Below are 21,452 nucleotides of genomic sequence, written 5' to 3'. Positions count from 1 at the left end.
ATGTTTCATTTCTATCGTTAGTTAATTAAAAATGTAATTTTCATTACACCAATAATTGTGGCTCAATACCATATAAACATAACACTAAATTTAACATGCCACAAGAAAACAGCTTCAGAACGATATTTTTTAATTTATAAATTAAAATTTCGTGATTAACACAGTCGAAAGCCCTGCTGAGATAACAAAATATCCAAAGAGGACTTTCTCCTGCATACAGGGGGGTGAGTCATGAGGAACTATACATACTCCTACCTCGTATAGATGCTCCTATGGGGAATAACAAATGACCATTGAAAAGTGTCTGCTCCCATTGTTTAATAATATACAGGGCGAGTTTCGCATTTTGACAGAAATTTTTATTCGTCATAATTTTTGAACGGTCAGATCGATGTGTCTCGTATTTTGGCCAATCGTTACACTATTACCACCTAATTAACTAATTTATTCAAACTAGAAAAAAATCAGGTCCGACTTTAAAAAAATTAGTTCGTTTGGGTCTTAGAAAAAATTTCACCCTGTATACGCTTTTTGAAAACTCTAATATGAATTTTACAAATTAGACAAATGGGCAATTAAAATGGCATATTTATTTTTTTCCGCACACGATTACTTAATTTTTTATAAAAAAATCAAAGGACATCGCACACATCTTATGGAAAATATAATGTCACTCAAATTCAATAAAATTTATACGATTAGATTCGTTTTAATATAACGATCAATTCTTATCATTGCGCCAACTCTTAATTATGATTAATTACGGCGCAAATTGCAATTAAAGTTTATCGAAATCACATTTTTGGAGTCCATAAACTGTTAGTTTACAATCATTATTGCTCTGAGTGCTATTCATAACAGCTTAAATCCCGCTGGGCCTAAGCGGATTAGTGAAACTAATCCGCTGATTTATGGAGTACCGAAAATCTGGGTATTTTAAAATATTTTTTCTCTCTCTAACTTATGTACCTACCCATTTGATTTCAGATTTATTTATATCAATTTCTGCTCTTATTTTTGAAAATAGAGAGTTGGCGCAATGATAAGATTTGATCGTTAATTTAAAACGAATCTATTGGTATAAATTTTATTTAATTTGAGTGACATTATATTTTCCATAAGATGTGTGCGATGTCCTTTCACTATGAATTAAAAGTTTGGTAAAGTGAACCATAGATTTAAAAAAAAATAACTTTTATTACAAAAATTAATTTTTTTTGCACAAATAAGTAATTTATGTTACCATCCAATCAACTAATTTATTCAAACTAGAAAAAAATCAGGTCCGGCTTTAAAAAAATTAGTTCGTTTGGGTCCTAGAAAAAATTTCACCCTGTATATGCTTTTTGAAAACTCTAATATGAATTTTACAAATAAGACAAATAGGCAATTAAAATGGCATATTTATTTTTTTCCCCACACGATTACTTAATTTTTTATTAAAAAATCAAATTTGTTAAAATCGGAATTTTAACCTAAAAATGAAAAAAAAAATAAATTCACGGTTTAACTCGCTACAACTCTGTTCCATTGTAATATTTTTTTTCTGAAATTTTTACAGCACATACCTCTTACCATTGTGAAGACTATGAAAATTGTTGTAGATTTTCAGTCTTCTTCTTGTAAAAGTTGCAAACTTGTAGATCGCAAAAATTAGGTGGAAAAATTTAAAATTTATCAATTTGATCACGTCTATGTTAAACTATAGAGTCCAAAAGAAGTGTTATGGAAAGTTTTAGATCTAGACGTGTTATAGAAAAAAAAAATGGTAAAACTTTAAATTTTAAGAAAAACGTTGTTTTTGTAAATTAATTTTTGTAAAAAAGTTAATTTTTTTAAATCTATGCAAAAACTTTGCCAAACTTTTTATGCATAGTCAAATTTGATTTTTTAATAAAAAAATAAATAATCGTGTGGGGAAAAAATAAATATGCCATTTTAATTGCCTATTTGTCTTATTTGTAAAATTCATATTAGTTTTCAAAAAACGTATACAAGGTGAAATTTTTTCTAAGACCCAAACAAACTAATTTTTTAAATCCGGGCCTGATTTATTTCTAGTTTGAATAAATCAGTTGATTGGGTGATAATATAAATTAAATATTTGTTAAAAAAAAATTCATTTTTTTAATAAAAGTTATTTTTTTTAAATCTATGGTTCACTTTACCAAACTTTTAATTATTCATAGTCAAATTTGATTTTTTTTTTATAAAAAATTAAGTAATCGTGTGGGGAAAAAAATAAATATGCCATTTTAATTGCCTATTTGTCTAATTTGTAAAAATCATATTAGAGTTTTCAAAAAGCGTATACAGGGTGAAATTTTTTCTAAGACCAAAATGAACTTATTTTTTAAATCCGGGCCTGATTTTTTTCTTGTTTGAATAAATCAGTTGATTGGTGGTATCATAAATTAAATATTTGTTCAAAAAAAATTAATTTTGGTAATAAAAGTTAATTTTGTTAAATCTATGGTTCACTTTACCAAACTTTTAATTCATAATCAAAGTTGATTTTTTTATAAAAAATTAAGCAATCGTGTGCGGAAAAAATAAATATGTTATTTTAATTGCCTATTTGTCTAATTTGTAAAATTCATATTAGAGTTTTCAAAAAGCTTATACAGGGTGAAATTTTTTCTAAGACCCAAACGAACTAATTATTTTAAAGCCGGACCTGATTTTTTTCTAGTTTGAATAAATCAGTTGATTAGGTGGCAATAGTTTAACGATTGACCAAAATAAGATACACATCGATCTGACCGTTCAAAAATTATGACGAATACAAATTTCTGTCAAAATGCGAAACTCGCCCTGTATATTATTAAACAATGGGAGAAGACACTTTTTAATGGTCATTTGTTATTCCCCATAGGGGCCCCTATACGAGGTAGGAGTATGTACAGTTCCTCATGACTCGCCCTGTATATTAAACTTGTGAGAGTAGCATAAAAGGAATAACTTTAAATCACATTATTTATCTGTAAAAATAAATTAAGTCTTTGTAAATAGCTGTATTCAAAGGTTTTTGAAAATACTGAAGAAATTGTTATCGGATAGTAATTGTTTTGAGGAAGGGCAGATCCAGGACCGCGTTTCGGGGTGGGGTGGGCATAAACTTTTTTTGGGGGGTGATACGGTCTGTGGGAAAAATTTTAAAAATTAGGGTTACAATGGTGAGTTGTAAGGCGCTTTTCACTCACTTCGGAGTGCCATTTGAAAGTGCAAGTCGCCATTTGAAAACGACAAATTAACTAAATATGTTAATGGTGATATTATCAAAGAAACATCATTTTTTAGTAAAAAACCCAGAGATTTCATAAAAACCCTGAGTTTTTTTTTAGTTTAACAATTCGTTTAATTCTAAAACAGTATAGTGTTGTTACAAATATATTTCGTCGGTGATACTGCAATATGTCGTATGTCGCAATGAGGTAATATTTCAGGAGAGAAAAAAACTCTTCTCATCGACCATTTTTAAATTTGAAAATGTGATTATTTGTGTATGATGTATCCTTTTATTTGGGTATTAGTACAGGAACACGATTTTTTGTTCAGTGGAATGTTAAGCAAAATGCCGTTACATATGACATATTGCATTGAAAGTTTAAATATTTTATGTCACATACGACATGTAATGCATGTACACCTCAGAAAAACAATTAATTATTTTCAAACCTTTTGTTTATTTTATTTAAATGGCGTAGAACAAAACAAAAAATTCTAAAGTAATAAACTGGAAAGAAGAAAATATCATCCACATTAAGTTTTTATTTGTGAACAGACTTGGAGAGACACACAGGTATGTTTTAAATTATCATAAAATGGATGATAATCTGATTCTATAACAGATTTTAATTGTTGAAGATGTAAGAATTTTGAATCCTCAATTGGGCGTGGCGATAAATATAAGGGTTCGTGAATTACAGACGTTCTAGTACGACTTGGTCTTCGTGGCAGTTCGAGCCATTCATCAGTAAAATTGATTTTGTATTTTATCAGTCCTTGAGGAAAATATTGTAATGCACAAATATCTGTGACACAAGGATCACCTTTTTGGCTTCCAGGTCGAATTTGTGTGTACATTCCTTTGTTGTATTGTAAAAAATCGCTGTAATGCAAATACACTACTTTGTAAGGGGATGGGTTTCGCCTGGCCGCTTTTATAACTTTAGTATAATCTGCGGGAACAGCAATATCATTTTTTCTTCCTAACTTTCTCTCAATCACACTGTGGACCGAATCCACCTCCATCTGGGTATGTCCTACCTCTAGGTACTTTTGCTCTATAATAATATTTTTCTCCATAGCTATCTCCAGCAAATCATTTGACATATTTACATTTCTGTTTTGGTACGCACAACCGTCGCTCCATAGGATTATTGTCTTCGAGTTGTGTCTTTCTATCTCTTCATTAAGAAACTTCACTAAAATGGAAACAAAATCATCGCTATCTAAACCTCCATTTCCCTCGTGCCATAAATAACAAGCCACATCTTTGTTATTAAGATTAAAAAATGTTTGGTTGTGAACCTTCAGTTTTTGTTTATAGTACATGGCAGAGGCTTGGGTATATGGACAAAGAAGAACGGCTTGTAAGTCCATAGTGTAGACATAACTTGAGTTTTCTGCCTCTGACGAGATAGCTTTTTGTTTGTCTTGTTCTTTTTCTGAGCGTGCCTGTTCTTTCTTGGCAACATGTCTATCATAATCTGATTGACTTAAATTTCCCTTCTTAAACATCACACATGTGTTGCACTGGTCCTTACGAGGAGTGTAAATTTCAAGATTTCTTGTCTTAAAAGTTTTAAAGAAAAGTCTCCAGGAACAAGATCTTATGTTTTGACGTTCACAGTAGTTAATAAACTCACTATGCAAATGTCTGTAACTGTTCCAAGTGGGTTCCAAATAAAGTTTTCTACTGGATGCTCGACAGTAGTGCGATTCAACTTTAGGCAGGCTGTCTAGAAATGTATTAACATTTTTTGTGCATTCAGAATCCTGCGGTGGCTCTACTAAAACTGGTCTAATAGCTTGCTCTTTATTTGGTAAACATTTCTTTGAAACCCATTCGCTTACAGATCTTTCGCCAACACCTAAAGTGGCTAAAAACATTTTTTTGCATACATGATATTTTTTTGAAGACTCCTGATTATCTCTAGCCATTAAATAATATTTAAAACCTGTTTTCTTTCGGGACTCCTCTTCTACAGTGTTTCTTCTTCTGTGCTTGGGCTAGGAGTGCAGTACAAGACTGCTTACATAAAGTTTACCTTCCCAAGAATTAATTTCCCAGAAATAGTGAAATATTTGATTACGCATTTCATTCGTAATTTGCGAACACTCAAATTTTTGTTGCGGCCCCTTAGATTCATTTTTGTGCCCCCCACATGATGGCTTTAGTTGGCGCCTACCTTTATAGGCTGTCTGCTGGTACGTTCCTTCACTATTTTTCTGAAATCCCATGTACGCTGGATGTTTCCACTGTGATGGATCTCTTTGCCCTTTACTCCTGCGTTTTTTGCTCTTCCGTCCGGTATCTGATGATCCTCTTGGTTTCCAACTACATTTTCTGAGTCAGTATCAGTTTCTGTTGGCAGATACTCGCTGCCACTGTCACTTTCATGAAATGGATCTGGTTCGTCCGAATGTGTTTCAGTATCTGAATTTTCTGGTGTTGCATCATCGAGATTTTCTTCTTCTATTGTCATTTCTTCCTGATAGTCAATTATTGGTATATCAGTGTCTGTGTTCTGTTCCAAATAATATGATTTTTGAGCTATATCGGTTTTGGAATGTGATGTTTCTTTTGGAATTTCTGCCATTTCCAGGGGTGTTAAAACTGGATTCTCTTCCAATTCTGCATTTCCTAATAGATCTTCCACTGGCTCTGGAACCGTGCTTTCTGTTTTTTGAGGACTTGATGCATCGTCCAATTGATATGTCAAAATGTTGATATTATCGTCTTCAGGTACTTGGTGAGAGGCGACTGCACTTGAAGCTGAATTTAAAGCTAATACCACCAACAGCCGTGCTCTGTTCGACATTATTGATTCACTGAAAAGAAAAAATAAAAACATGAAATATGTCGTATGTCAATACCTAACTTGAAGAGTCAATGCAATGTGTCGTATGTCGCATAGTATTATTCAATTAATTAGTGTGGTAAACCAATAACACTAAAGAGATAATGAATAAGTAACAACCTACTTGCATTTTACTAAATTGGACTAATATAACGTTTTTGTATTTTAAATTCAAAAAAGAACAAAAAACTTAGCATATATATTATATATTATTCAAAAAACAATCACAAAATTCACTTTTATCACTTCTAACTGCTATTTTTAAGTTTACAGCTCACTACCTATTGAGTAATTTAAGTGACATACGTCGTATCGAAATATCCAATTGTGCGGCGTTGCCACATACGGAGAGAATGATTCTGACATACGCCATACTGAAGTATACATTTTAGTCAAGAAAAACTTACCGACATATTTGCACGTATAAAAAATCATGGAACTGTTAAACTTTCACCTGCGATATTTTGCAGGGGCATAGAGCATAGAGGACTGTAATTTGGTTACAATGGATACATAAACGGAAAATGGCCGTATTTGTGACATACGACAAATTGCAGTATCACCGACGATTTACTATTAACTTTTTTGTGATGATCGCAATTGCTTCTAATGCAGCATTAAAAAAACAGGTTAAAGTTATTTGCTATTTCTAATGAATCTGTAATAAATTAAGTTACTCCGTTTTGACAGCGTTATGTTACTTTCATTTTTCTTTACGTTTTGAAAAATCAGATATAATTTTCCAAGCACTTTTAGAAGGATTAACAGATGTGTTTATTATATTTTAGTAATGGCATCAGGTAATGCCCTAGATAATCCATGAAAATCTTTCAATTGATAACTTGATTGTCTCACTTTAGAACATTAATATAGTAGGCATGTATCCGTTATAGATTTTGATAGTGACCAACACATAGGACCTGAGGACATTGACCAAGCTCTACTTCTGCTCACCAGAAATACGCAAGAGCTAACTCCAGAAGATAGACAACAAATTGCAGAAAAAGTGATTGAGGAGGCAGATGTCGATGGGGACGGAAAGCTTTCCTTCATGGAGTTTGAGCATGTAATCACTAGGGCTCCCGATTTTCTAACTACCTTCCATATTAGAATCTAATGGGGTATTACAAGTTTTTCTCAAGATTATATAGTATTAAAACATATTTTTTTAGTGAATATTTCCTATTGAGATATATTGTTTGTATAGATTTATTATTTTACTTTTTTAATAAAATAAAGATGATATAACATACTGATCTTATTTATTTTTTCTGTCCATTACTTAGAATTAGCTTCATTGATCGTATTATCAATCAAACACCCAGAAATCTAACAAATTTTGAATCATTTTTAGGTTGATAGAACATTATTTCTTTATTTCAAAAGAAAATTTATGCAGACAGTAAATTCTGAACAAACTGAACTCTGAATCAATCAGGTAAGGAAACATGCAAGAAAAAGAGTGGGTACAGGATACAGGGTAAAAATGAACGAGATGATAGAAAAAAGAAAAGATAAAGGAAGATATATACACTGCGAGTCATAGAAAACGGGCACCCTAAAAAATGGGTAATTTTTGAGGTTGCGTATCTCCTAAACCTGTTGTCCGACTTAAGTGATTTTTTAAATATATTATAGCCTTATTTTTTGTCAATATCCCTGTAATAATATTTTTGCTAAACAGGTAAATTTTCATTGTATACCGGGTGTACGAATCAAACTGTGGTTTTTTCTCAAAGTTCGCAACACCCTGTGGAATATCCTAGCGTTTATAAAATACTGAAATTAAAACCCAACTATAGCGTCAGGTTTTCTTAACATTATGTTTTTTGATTCATTCGCTTATGTTGGATAATACAAAAGTTAGGTACTTTAACAACTAGCCATGTTCTTTTTCAGTACAGGGTGTTTCTAAACAAGTGCGACAAACTTTAAGGGGTAATATACATATATATATATATATATATATATATATATATATATATATATATATATATATATATATATATATATTCGGTTTTATAACATCTTACGACGTTGTCCGACTCCCAAACGCCACTGTATTCTGTCCTGAGTTAGGTCTTCATTTAGATTTCGAGCGCTAATCGCTTTCCTAACTCCCAGATTCCAGCTCTGTGGTGGTCGTCCTCGTTTTTTCTTCTCTGTGGGTTGCCAAATCATAGTTTTTTTAGGCACTCTTTCGTCCCCCATTCGGCTCACATGCCCATACCATATGAGCTGTTTTCTTTCAATATCCTCAACTATAGTGCCCTCTACACCCATTTGTTGTTTTATTACTTCATTCCTTATTCTTTCGGCTCTTGATATTCTCATCGATCTTCTGATGGCATCCATTTCCGTGGCTTCGACCTTTTTCTTATATTTCTCGGTTATTCTCCATGTCTCGGCTCCATAAAGTAGGCTAGTTTTAATCATTGTCTCATATATGTTCCATTTTCTTTTCTTTGATATTTCTTTACTCCATAGAACTCCGTTTAGACATGCTATAGCTCTTCGGGCTTGTATGATTCGATGTTCAATTTCTCGTTCGTCTTTTCCACTACGGTCGAAGATGACGCCCAGGCATTTATATTCGTCACATGGATTTATTTTTTGATTGTCTTCGATATCGAGTTGTTCTGCTTCAGCGCCAATTGAGAGGTATTTTGTCTTTTCTAAATTGATATTTAATCCCCATTTCTGGTATTCTTCAATTAGTTTTCTAAGCATATATTCCATGTCATCTTTGTCATTTGAGATCACCACCTGATCATCTGCAAACTGTAAAGTATATATACAATCCTGATCGTTCAATTGTATACCCATTCCTTTGACTTTCCTTTTCCATTGTTTCAGAGCTGCAGAGATATAAATCTTAAACAAAGTCGGAGAGATACAACATCCCTGTCTGAGACCCTTAGTAACTGCAAATTTTTCAGCTAAGAAGTTTCCGAATTTCATTTGGGAGTTTGAGCCGTAATATAGATCTTTGAGAGCACTAACCAATGTTTGATGTATGTTTGATGTGCCCAGGACTTCCCATAGTTTATTTAGCGGGACTGTGTCATATGCCTTCTCAAGATCTACAAAAGTCATATGTAACTCTCTATTTGTCACAACTTTCTTTTCTATAATTTGTTTAAGACAAAAGATGTTATCTGTACATGAACGACCTGCTCTAAATCCTCCTTGTCCTTTAAGGGGTAATTCTGCATTAAAAAATAATGACAGTTTGCTTTATAATCGTATGTCCGCAAATACTTCGTTTCCGAGATACGGGATGTTAAATTTTTTCTTACAAACTGACGATTTATTTATTGCTTTAAAACCGGTTGAGATATGCAAATGAAATTTGGTGGGTTTTAAGACGCAGAATTATTGCAAATTTTTGACATACAATTAAGAATTTTATATTCACCATTGGCGTGCATACGGGTAATATGATCGATCATATTACCCGTGTGCACGCCAATAGTGAATATAAAATTCTTAATTGCAAGTCAAAAAATTCGCAATAACTATCTCTTAAAACCTACAAAATTTCATTTGCATATCTCAACCGGTTTTAGGGCAATAAAATAAATCGTCAGTTTGTAAAAAATAATTCAGCATCCCGTATCTCCTAAACGAAGCATTTGCGGACATAAGTTTATAAAGCAAACGGTCATTATTTGTTCATGCAGAATTGCCCCTTAAAGTTTGTTGCACTTATTTACAAACAACCTATACTGATGAAGAGCATAACTAGTTGTTAAAGTACATAACTTTTGTATTATCCCACATAAGCGAATGAATCAAAAAGCAGAAAAACAGGGTGTTGCGAACTTTGAGAAAAAAACACAGTTTGATTCGTACACCCGGTATACAATGAAAATTTACCTGTTTAGCAAAAATATTATTACAGGGATATTGACAAAGAATAAGGCTATAACATATTCAAAAATCACTTAAATCGGACAACAGATTTAGGAGATACGCGACATCAAAAATGACCCATTTTTTAGGGTGCCCGTTTTTTATGACGCGCAGTGTACTTAAAAATAAAGAAAAGGACTAATCTTCGATATTAACAAAATATTACAAAAAAAGCAAATACATAGACAATATGCGATAGGAAAGAGAAAAATGCCAGGGAAAATAAAAACGAGTAGGTATTTAAGAACATTAATTTGTCAATATATTATACTTTAATAAAAAGTTTATAAATTAAGAAAAATTATAACAATTAATATTTTTTAATTACAATTATCACTGAGGCTTGTTTAACATGGGGAGAAACATCAGTAAGTCCTTTTTGAAGTGATTACTTCTTATTGCTCGGTATGTCTGTATGTTTTTCCACGGCCCCGAATCAATCTCGATGCTTGCAGGTCAATGTTTGATTAAAGGGGACACATTTACCAGTATTTTCGGTTAATTTACTTTCACTACTCCATCAACCGAATATTTTAATGGCAATGGAGGTCAAATAAGATATCGTTTTAAAGCCCTTGCAATTTCCTGTACATTAGTCTTTAAATTCAGTTAAATACTTTATTTTATTTATTTAAAAAATTTTGAAAATTACTTAAATCCTAAATAACAAATGTTATAAAGAAAAAAAATTAAGATTTTTTAAATTTAAAGAACTGAAATGTGTGGTGTTATGATAAAAAATATTAATAATTCAGTAATAAGCAGACATAAAATTTCATTAACCCACAAAACACATGATAAGTAGTAGTCACTTCTGTTGGCACTCCCCAAATGTCAAGCGTCTTTTTGTATATTAATGTACCGGGTGTCCCAATAAGAATGGCTCTCGGCCATATCTCAGGAACCGCTTATAGTACAGCTTTGAAAAAAAATTTATAACAAAAGTTGCCTCGGGAAAAGCCTGGAAATTATTTTCATAATTGTAAGTCCACCGCTAGAGGGCGTAACTAAATATAAAAAATTTAAAAATCAAAATTTTACAAAATTTACCTAATGAAAGGGCACTGGAAATCCAATCATCGTATTCTTCATAAAATTCTGCGCATATTTAATTTCACAAGTTTAAGTTTACCTTTGCAAATAAGAGGTGGGGGTGAGTGGGAACCTTGTTATGAAAAATGGCTGTAAGTCCGGTTCTGCTAAATCCATTTTTGCAAACTTGGTCTCGTTGAAAACAGCTCTTCTTCGTCAATGTAAGAGTTATAACTTTGAAGCAGCCTAATAAGTAATATGTCAGCTAGGAGGCGCTATTTAATTTTTTTCAGAAATCTAGTTTTCTTTGAAAAATATTAAATACAAGTATGTATTTTTAATCCTGTATTACAAAATTAGACCAAATTAGCAACAGAATAGCGAAAACCGCATGTCGATATCTTTTTTCTATCTCGAGATATCTTAAGAAACGTGCAAATTTTAGACATAACTGATGCTGTCACCGGTAAACGAAGTTCAGGAAATCAAAGTGGAAGCAAGTAGTATGCTATTGAAAAAAATAGAGCGTAGCACTTGCGTCGTGCCGACAGAAGTCAATGCTTCTTATAGATTCGATTATATTCGGTTCGATTCCATTCGATTAGATTTAATTTTATTTAATATATTATTGTGTTTCAATTTATCAATCAAAGATAGAATAAAAATTTTAGTTTTTTTTAATATAACGCAAGCACATAAATTTGATACACCCTGTATATTGATTTGTAAATATTTATTAGAAGTTAGCTTTCGACGCAAAGTGGTTTCTCCTTAATGAATTTTTCCATGAAGAATATTAAAAAACATTTTTGTAAATAAAAGTGAAGTGAAAGTTATTTAGGATTAGTATTTTAAACCGATTGTTTATTACGGGAAAGATAAAAGCCATAGGTAATTAGTTCTTAGAAAATTAAGGTAAAGAAAGTTTGGAATTTTAAGCTTTTTGTTTAACCCCGAGTAAATTTTGTAGAATTTCCCGAAAGTAATTAGTATGATGGTAGGAATAATTTTGAAAGTATGAGTGGGTTTTCGAATGAAAAAAAGAATGGGGAGAGAGAAATGTTTCTGATTGGCTTGGAAATTTGGAATAGGGAAAGTTTTGTTTGAATGTTGAGACAGTTTGGAAAAGAAAAGATCATTGTGTTACCGGCAGCCGAGAGGAGCAGTCAAAAGTTTTCGTGAGTAGTTCAGAAGCAAGTACTAGTGGTTGTGTTTGATAAGTGAGAGTAGCTGAAAAGTGGAACGAGAGACAAATCAAATCGAGAAGAAATACCTCTTTGATTCTGTAAAGTCCAAGAGAATAAGTTACAAGAATTATCGTTATTAAAATTATTTGTGACACCAAGTAAAAAAGATACTTGGGTCTCAGGAGATTACTGTTAAGAGAAAGAGAGGAGAGAGATTTGGAGTTTATTGAACGAGTCCTGGTCAAAGGAAGCCTGGCTTGTGTTTTGGAGAAATAGTTGCTGGTATCCTGCTGGATTGTTTGCTGAGAACGGAGAGGGCTTTGATTGGTAGCCTAACATAATCAACAAGGAGGAGCTGTTTGGGTCAAGAGGAGACATAATTGTGTGTGAATCAAAAAGGTCAGTCAATAACCTATGTGATAGATTTTTTTATAATCAGAAGTTAATTTTTTTACGTAAAAGCATATGAATTTAAGATTCCAACATTTCAAAAATTTAATGGGAAGTATAAGTAATTTTGCGAATACCAAATTTGTTTGTTTAGCTGGGTTTATTAATGGTATCAAGAACAAAGCGATAAATATTTGTTTGAATTACGATTAATTTATATGGTAAAAGTTTCTTTTGGACAGTTATGCCCACAGAATTTAATTGATAAATTTACAGAACATTGCTTTTGATAATAAAGGTAATTGTATGTTTTTATTTATGATTTTTCTATTTATTTCCTTTTCCTATTTTATCCCGATAAGGATCAACTAAGAGATACTGAAACCACGAGAGAAGATAAGTATAACATAAGATAATTTAGACACTTTTTTATATTATAAAAAGGCACCCTGAGATTCTTTCTTAATTTTTATGTATGATTTGCGTTAGAGAGAAGATAAGTATAACATAAGATAATTTAGACACTTTTTTATATTATAAAAAGGCACCCTGAGATTCTTTCTTAATTTTTATGTATGATTTGCGTTAATTAAATAATTGATCAAGTAAATAATAATTAATAAAAAAGTAATAGAAAGCAGATCATAACAATATATATTGTTGAGATCTTACTTTTGAAATCTAATGATGTTCTCAGATGTAATTTATCTTAATTAATTAATCAATAATTATCTCATTAATCAAACAGATCAAATACCAATATAGTGTCCGTCTCAGGGCTAAATTATAATATCAATTACTTACTTTCGCGGCTTCAAAGTATTTCTCAGTGGATTCCTAATCAGGATAGATAAAAGAGAGTAAAATAATACACACATACGGATTTCAATTAGAAATTATAAAAATCGTTTATTTTATCTAAATGGCAATAACTGCTTAATATTTCTTATATCTTATCTTTCTATCTTTATTTAATACAACAGTTACAAAAATGGGAATCTTATTTCTTGTCTCCAAATTTATTTTATTTATAATGAACTATTATGATTTATCAGTAACAAATTGATTTAGGTTTGATGACATTTTTTTAATAGTGATTGTGTGGCTCAATTTTCAATGTGGTATTTAATACACAAACCATACATTCATGTCATAACAAAATATACTGACCTTTACTGATGATTTGACAATGTCTTCACACAAAACACGTTTCCTATTGGCTTGGGTTGCGATCCAACGACTCGTCCAAGTATTCCAGTAATGCCTCTGCTCCTCTGAAAACTACGCCTCGTACAGCACTCGTTCCTGCCTTCTCCTGATGCCGTGTTCCACCTTTCTTTTAACACTTCAACAAAACCGGGATACTCTAGACTCAAGGAGTTATATACTATCTCGACTCAGCCTATCACTCGTTCCAAGATATCTTACTTTTTATTTTTCAAAACAAAACTAACCAACCCGGCGTTTCACTTTTTTGTACACTCTTCTCGAAAATTGGACTTTGCCTCTCGATCGCTCAAAACACACTGACTCTCATTGCTCATTAATTCTCCTCCTTCCAAATACCCCTTCCAGCATTCAAAAATCAACCAATCCAAAGCAACTTTCAATTTTCCGTATTTACCAACACAAACTTTCCTTTTTCTAAATATCTTAATGGATTTCAAGAAAAAATAATATTCCCCATTTCAATTTTACTTTCCGCATTAATCCCCTTTACAAATTTAATAACCTATTATCTTATTTACTAGAATATGAGTTATCGGTGGTTATTGAACAAACCTTTCCACGAACACTTTCTTTTTAAACATCACTCTAATTGTTTACTTGAGTCGTATTGTTCCTGGGGTTCGTAAACACTTCTCCGAAACACTTTCTTAAAAACTACCTATACATAATTTGTTTTATACAGGGTGTTCCAAATTTACATGCCCGCGGTCGAGAAAAACGAAAACCTTTATTTTTATTTGAATTTTAAATACAACTATAGACTTTTATTTCTTATGTCAAATAGGAATATAACAATATATATATATATATATATATATATATATATATATATATATATATATATATATTAATGTGATATTCAAAGATCGGTGTGCTCAAAGCAATTGATTAGATAATTAATTAATTAATTAAATTTAATTTTAATGATGCACTTATGATTTAATCACACTATTTAATGCTCTAATCTCAGGGTTTTATATTCTCGTGCTTCAATATCTCCTTTGCTTTACATATGATAAATAAGGTCAAAGACTAACGGAATAAAACACATATATGGTACAAAAACATCTATTGAAATAAATTCACCCTCAAAATATCCTCTAAAAATAATATCTCCTATTCTGATTATTGAAATACTCCTACCACTATCTAAAGTACTTATTGAAATTTGCGTTATGAATAATTCTACAAAAAAAAAAATAAAACTGTCTCTCGGATGATGAGTTGTCCAAATTCTTGTCTCTGGTCGCCTACAATTTACTCTTAGCAGCCCCCTATGTAGTCAGCAATCTCGCAACAAACTATTGCAAGCCTATTGTCATCAATGACCCCCTACAGATGCACGTATCTTTCAAAAAACAATGCTAGCCTTTTCTCCTCTCAATAAACTGAATCTATTTCTCGTTCCGGCATGCAACGGTGACTCTTGGAATATAAATAGAACAATATAACTTACAATGCTTTACGTGATGAGCCTCCGTCAGGACACTTATTTCAACAAACTCACAGCTATTCATTTATCTGCCTTACTACTTCAGGAGACTCTCAGAGATCACCACTATTCGACTTGACGATTATTTAACAACTATCGTCTAGAACAGCGCTTCCCAACCAGTGGGTCGCGACCCACTAGTGGGTCGCCGGCGGATTTCAGGTGGGTCGCGGCGTGGCTGTTACAGTAGCTGAATACCGTACGTATATATGATTACGGGTGAGGCATGGGTCGCGAATATGAAAAAACACCAGAAAGTGGGTCGCCAGACATAAAAGGTTGGGAACCACTGGTCTAGAATCACATTCGTTTAAAAGCCAGCACTAAACAGTAACGTTGAAAAAATTATTCTACCGTAAAATTAAATTATGTAAAAAATTATGAAAGTCCACTGACAACGATTCCAAAGAATTAAATTCAAAATTGTCAATGTCAGATTCAACACCAACTTTTCCTACCATTAGAAATTTCCTAAAACTAATTACATGCCAATCGGTTTTTAAGGAGATTACATTCATTTAAATTTCTAAATACAATTGTTCCCTAACCCGGTCTCATTGTCCAAACACATAACCACTTCCTTATCATACTAACTGTACAAAGAAAATACTTAATCCCTATTTAAATTTTGTTTACCTACGGCCATCCAAAGATAATTGACTTTCATTTCTTCGAAATGAATTTTGGTATATTTTTATTATATGTTTTAACTTTTCTAAAATATTAAGATCGAAACCATATTAATTCAAATTTTACATATCTTAACAACTCCCCGCCATTTGATTTGCCGAAAAACTCTGTTATTTATTTAAATGACACAAGTTTTTTTTAGGATCAAATTATTCCATTATGTTACCAAACTCTACTCATGATACTTATAAATGTCGTGAATGTTAAAAATACCCCGTATCTTGCCTGTCTCTATATGCGCTAATTCATAACTATTTACCCCATTTTCCGTATTGACCCTATATGGACCTTCAAATACCGGCATCAATTTAGCACAAATACCATTTTGTAAATTGGACACCCTTAGTGCCCTCACTAAAACTTTATCCCCTTTCTGGAATGTAACCGGCCTTCTTCTTCGGGTCCTCTCTTGCCTTTGGAGATATTTCTCTCCACTTCGTCTCAATCTTCGTTGAACCACCTCGATCACTTCTTCGTATTGTCTGGGGGCGGTGTCTTCCCACGGTCTCGTAGGCATTGTTCCTTTCATTACATATAAAGGCGTCTCCTTGGTAACCGTATTTGGTGCACAGTTCAAATACGTCTCTATTTCAAACACTTTTCTGTCCCAATGTCGATGATGTTCTTCCGCAGCAATTCTTAGAAATTTTGTGACTTCTTGTATAAAACGCTCTGATGGGTTGCTCTGTGGATGTCGGATGCTTACAAATTTTGTATTTATGCCTCTCTCTCTTAATTCCCCTTTAAAACGGTCGTTCCTAAAGTATGTTGCATTGTCCAACAAAATATTGTCTGGTCTTCCCACTGTTTCGATAAAATCGTCTATCTTCCGAAGTATTTCAGCTCCTTTCGTGGTTCTACATGGGTACAGTTTTAAATACTTTGAAAAAACATCCACCATAACTAATATGTGTTTATTCCTCTGTGTTGTTGTTATTAAATCGCTCAACATATCAATGGCGACAATATCCAGTTTCTTCCGAGCTATGACGTTTTTTGTGATGTTTTCGTTTTTGAAATTCTTACTTTTACACTTTTGGCATGTCTCGCAATTTCGAGTCATCTCTTTGGCTATTGTATAGTCCTTTCGACAAATGTAGTTCTCCCTGAACATAAGCCACACCTTCCTGCTTCCAATGTGTCCGTTGTCACAGTGTAATTTTGCTAAAACTTCTTTTGCCATCTGTTCCTTGATTACATATAGTTCTCTACCATCGATCCTCTTAAAATATAAGTTATCCTCTTGTTCGACCCTTTGCTTTTCTCTTTCATCCAGTTGTTCCTGATTTTCCCTGATCTGAGCCAAAGAAAATAAGCCTGCTTCTTCTCTCATTATGTTCATGCCAACGTGGAGAGTTTTGTGGTCCTCTTTGCGGAATTGTTCATCTCTCGTCAACGCATCAGCCAAGATATTGTCAGTTCCTTTGATATATTTAAATTCAAAATCATACTCTTGAAGTAAAAGAATGCCCCTATGAATTCTATTATTTACCAGCCTATTTTTCATTATATGTATCAAAGCTGCATGGTCTGTTTCAATGGTGAATTTTGCCCCTAGTAGGTAAAACCGTAATTTATTTACACAAAATAACACACTGGCGAACTCTAATTCAGTAACGCTGTACTTTCTCTCATATGTTTTGGTTACACGGGAGACAAAACAGATTGGCACCTCTACATCGTCTTGGATCTGTGATAACACCCCTGCGAATTTTGTTATGGAAGCATCGGTCCGGAGAATGAAAGGTTGATCATATCTTGGGTGGTGTACTCTTACAGCTGTGGAGAAAGCTCCTTTTAAATTTTTGAAAGCCATTTCTTGTTCCGTTCCCCATTTCCACCTAACATTTTTCTTAAGTAATGCTATCAACGGTATTTCTTTTGTGCTGATGTCTGGTATTAGTTTTTTGAAATAGTTTACCATTCCCAAAAATCCCCGCAATGTTTTTAAATTGGTTGGCCTAGCGTAGTTATTTATAATTTCGATTCTATCTTCTGCAAGACTAATCCCTTTTGTGTCTAATTTGAATCCTAAATACAGTATTTCCTTTTGGAAAAACTGACACTTTTGAATATTTAATTTCAATCCCGCTTGATCCAGTTCTTCTAGCACAGTGTGAATATGTCGTAGATGGCTTGTTATATCTGGTGAGAAAATTAATAAATCATCTATGTAATGTACAACAAATTCTCCATGCCTATTTAAGATTGTGTTCAATGCGCGAACCAAAGCAGCGCATGCACTCTGTAGGCCAAATGGTACCACCCTAAATCGGTATACCACTCCGTCGATCGAAAAAGCGGTATAATTTCGACATTTCTCTGCCAAAGGTATTAACCAAAAACTATGTTTCAAATCGATTTTGGAAAAAATGTGTGACCCTGTGATTCGTCCAAATATGGCTTCGATGTTCAAAGGCGCTTCGTATTGCGCGATTGTGTGTGAATTAATGTTTCTTGCATCTAAACATAATCGCAAATCACCACTCGATTTTTTAACGCATACTATCGGGTTGATATATGGAGAGTCACATCTTTCTATCACCTTGTCTTCGATCATTTTTTCAATTTCCTGTCCGACGCTTTGCCTGTATTTATACGGGATTGGATATGTCTTGGATTTAAAATTTTCTAAGTTTTTAACTTTAAAAGAATGTTCATAATTTTTAGCCACTCGGCTTTCTTCATTAATCAAATCTCCATAATTTTCTAGAATCTTCTCTACTTCCTTTTCCATGTTTTCTCCACATTTTAATTTTCTTTCATCCTCATTTTGTTCGCATGTATTCACTGTCCATAATATTTCTTCATAAAATTCTGGATTCTCGTCCATTATTGCCATTTCTTCTCTGTCCTCATCCTTTATTTCTTCTTCTGTTTTTTTTTATCTTCAATTTCCATTTGGTATCCCGAGCACCATGTTTCTACTGCTTTCATTTCTCTTATGAGAACTTCCTTTTCTTCCTGCTTCCTTTCTGTTTTATCGTCGATTGCCGACAATTCTTCCGTACCTTCGATTTCCTGTCTTTCTCTTGTATCCACCTTGTTTTCCTTCTTTCTTTTTGAACTCTTCTTCTTTTTCTTCCTTCTTTTTTTTTGGTTGATTTTTTTCTTGTACTTTCGGTTTTTCCTCTACAGTCATATTGATTTCTTTATGTTTTTCCTGTTCATTTATCTTTTCAACAATTATTTTCCTATCTATTTCCATTTCTTCTTCTATGTTGTCTGGTTCTGCTCTGATTTCCAGTTTATTCTCCGAAAAATTTATGGTGATATGTTTTTCACTCAATTCATCAATTCCCGCTATCATATCATGGTTTAAATCTTCGATCACCACACATTGCATAATATAGTATTTGTCTCCCACTCTGATCCGCACTCCCAAACCTTCATTTACTGTCGTCAATTTTTTGTTGTTTGCACCCACTAAAGCAACCCTAGGAATTTTATACACAAATCTGTCCAAATTTAATTCTTTTACTAGTTTCTTATTGATTAACGATATCTCCGATCCAGAATCAATCAAAATTTTAATCGCTTTATGTTTTATAAATGCATCTAAGAATATTAAATTTGAATTAGAACTTTGTCTTTCATTTCCCGCCAACTGTATAAACTCTCTCGGATGACAAAATATACCGGAGAGTTGTTTATGTTTGTTCAGTGGATGCTTTATTGAAAATCCTGTCTGGATTCATTGCATACATCTTCTTCCTCGTTTTCTATTGTTACATGATTCATCTCCCTTCTATTTTGTCGTTGGAAATTCTGATTGTTTCTACCGTCCCTTTGTTCGTTCGTATTCCTAGTCGGAGGATTTTGTGCATCTCTGTTTCTGTTGTGATTTTCATATGTTCTATTTTTTGCGTGATTCCTGTTATCATAATTTTGTTGTCTATTGTAATTTTGGTATTCTCTCGGCCTATCTTCGTTTGTTGATTGGGCATGTCGGTTTCTCTGGTCATAATTTGATTGATACCTTCTTGCCGGTCCATTATATTGTTCATGTTGTCTTCTGTTTCGCATTTCTCTTCTTTTTGCTTCCCTTACTTGAAGGAATTGGCACAAACTATCAATATCTTGATAGTTTCTCAAAATCACGTGGTCCTCCAGCGTTTCTCAAAATCACGTGGTCCTCCAGCGTTTCTTCGAAATGTCTGCTTATCATTTCTACCAGTTGTTCGGTAGAGTATTTGTAGTCTAGATACTTGGAATTGTTATATATCTGCAAAGCATATCTTTCTTCCGATATTCCCATTTTCTCGTGATATCTTCCATTCTGTAGCTCTTGGTTGATTTCCCTCTGTTTAACTTTCCCCCAGAAATAGTTGAGAAATTTATTTTCGAAATCTGTCCAATTTTCAAACTCATTTTCTTTACTTTCATACCATAACGCTGCTCCTTCTTTCAGATGGTTTCTAATTGTTTCTTTGCAGTCGTCAAAATATCTAATATGTTGCAATTTGGTTTTCAAATTTTTAACAAATGGTACTGGGTGTGTTTTTCTAATATCCCCTCCAAATTGTATTTTCGCGTCGCTTGTACCAAGGATAATCATTTCCCTTCTTTCTCCACAATTCTGTTGATTCTTGAGTTCCGCAATTTGTTTTTCGTTTTGCTTAAATTTTTCTTCTATTTCTCGCCTGTCTTCTTGTATTGCATTTTCAAATTTGCTTTCTAACTGTTCTAATTCCATCTTCTGCACAGTCTTAATATCCTTCATTTTAGTTTCTATTTCTTCTCGTTGCATCTTCAGTTTCCTTTCTGTTTCTTCTCTAACTTTTTCTAAACAGGCTTTCACTTCATTTTCATATTTTTCCAAACGCTTTTCCAATTTGCCATCATTCTCTTCCAATTTCTGTTCTATTCTCTGTGATATTTCTCTTTGTGTTTCTTCCATTTTTTGTTGTGTTATTTCCATGGCTCGTTTTGCTTCCTGTTGATTTTTCTCTATTTTTTGTTGTGTTTCTTCCATGGCTCGTTTTGATTCCTGTTGATTTTCTTGCATTGTCCTTTTTGTTTCCTGTTGATTTCTATCCATTTGTTGTGATTGGAGTTGCATCAGTTGCAATAGTTTCTCTATTCCTGTTAATTCCTGTTCTTTTCTCTCCATAATCGTTGTATCTCCTTCATTACCCAATCCTTCTTCAACAATTTTTTCCTCTTCTCTGTTATTCTCTCTGCTTTCTTGCATTTTGCTTTGCCTCCTTGTGGTCGACATGTTGTTTCTTTTTGTTACTGTTTTCTTTGTCCCCGCCAAATGTGAAATTTTACAACACTCTATAAGTTGCAGAAAACGACAAATATTTCTCCCCAAATTTAATAAATTTTCGCCACAAATATCAAATATGCAATCAGTAAATTTCAAAATAAATATCAAATGTACGATTGGTAAAAATATTAAATAATTCAATAGCAGTAAATATCAAC

At 32.8% G+C, this 21,452-nt stretch overlaps 1 protein-coding gene across 1 annotated transcript in view; it reads left to right on the top strand.

Annotated features, from left to right (window-relative positions):
• Positions 1 to 7,338, top strand: part of LOC126893268 (calcium and integrin-binding family member 2) — a 31,998-nt gene extending 24,660 nt beyond the window's left edge. The window contains exon 5 of the mRNA XM_050663282.1: positions 6,980 to 7,338. Within this exon, the coding sequence (XP_050519239.1) occupies positions 6,980 to 7,203 (224 nt within the window). The 3' untranslated portion in view covers positions 7,204 to 7,338. The remainder of the gene's footprint in view (positions 1 to 6,979) is intronic.
• Positions 7,339 to 21,452: the final 14,114 nt, after the last annotated feature.

This window comes from Diabrotica virgifera, chromosome 10 (assembly GCF_917563875.1).
Source record: "Diabrotica virgifera virgifera chromosome 10, PGI_DIABVI_V3a".
NCBI lineage: Eukaryota > Metazoa > Arthropoda > Insecta > Coleoptera > Chrysomelidae > Diabrotica > Diabrotica virgifera.
Note: the sequence above shows the minus strand (reverse complement) of the source record. Positions and strands in the feature narration are given on the sequence as shown.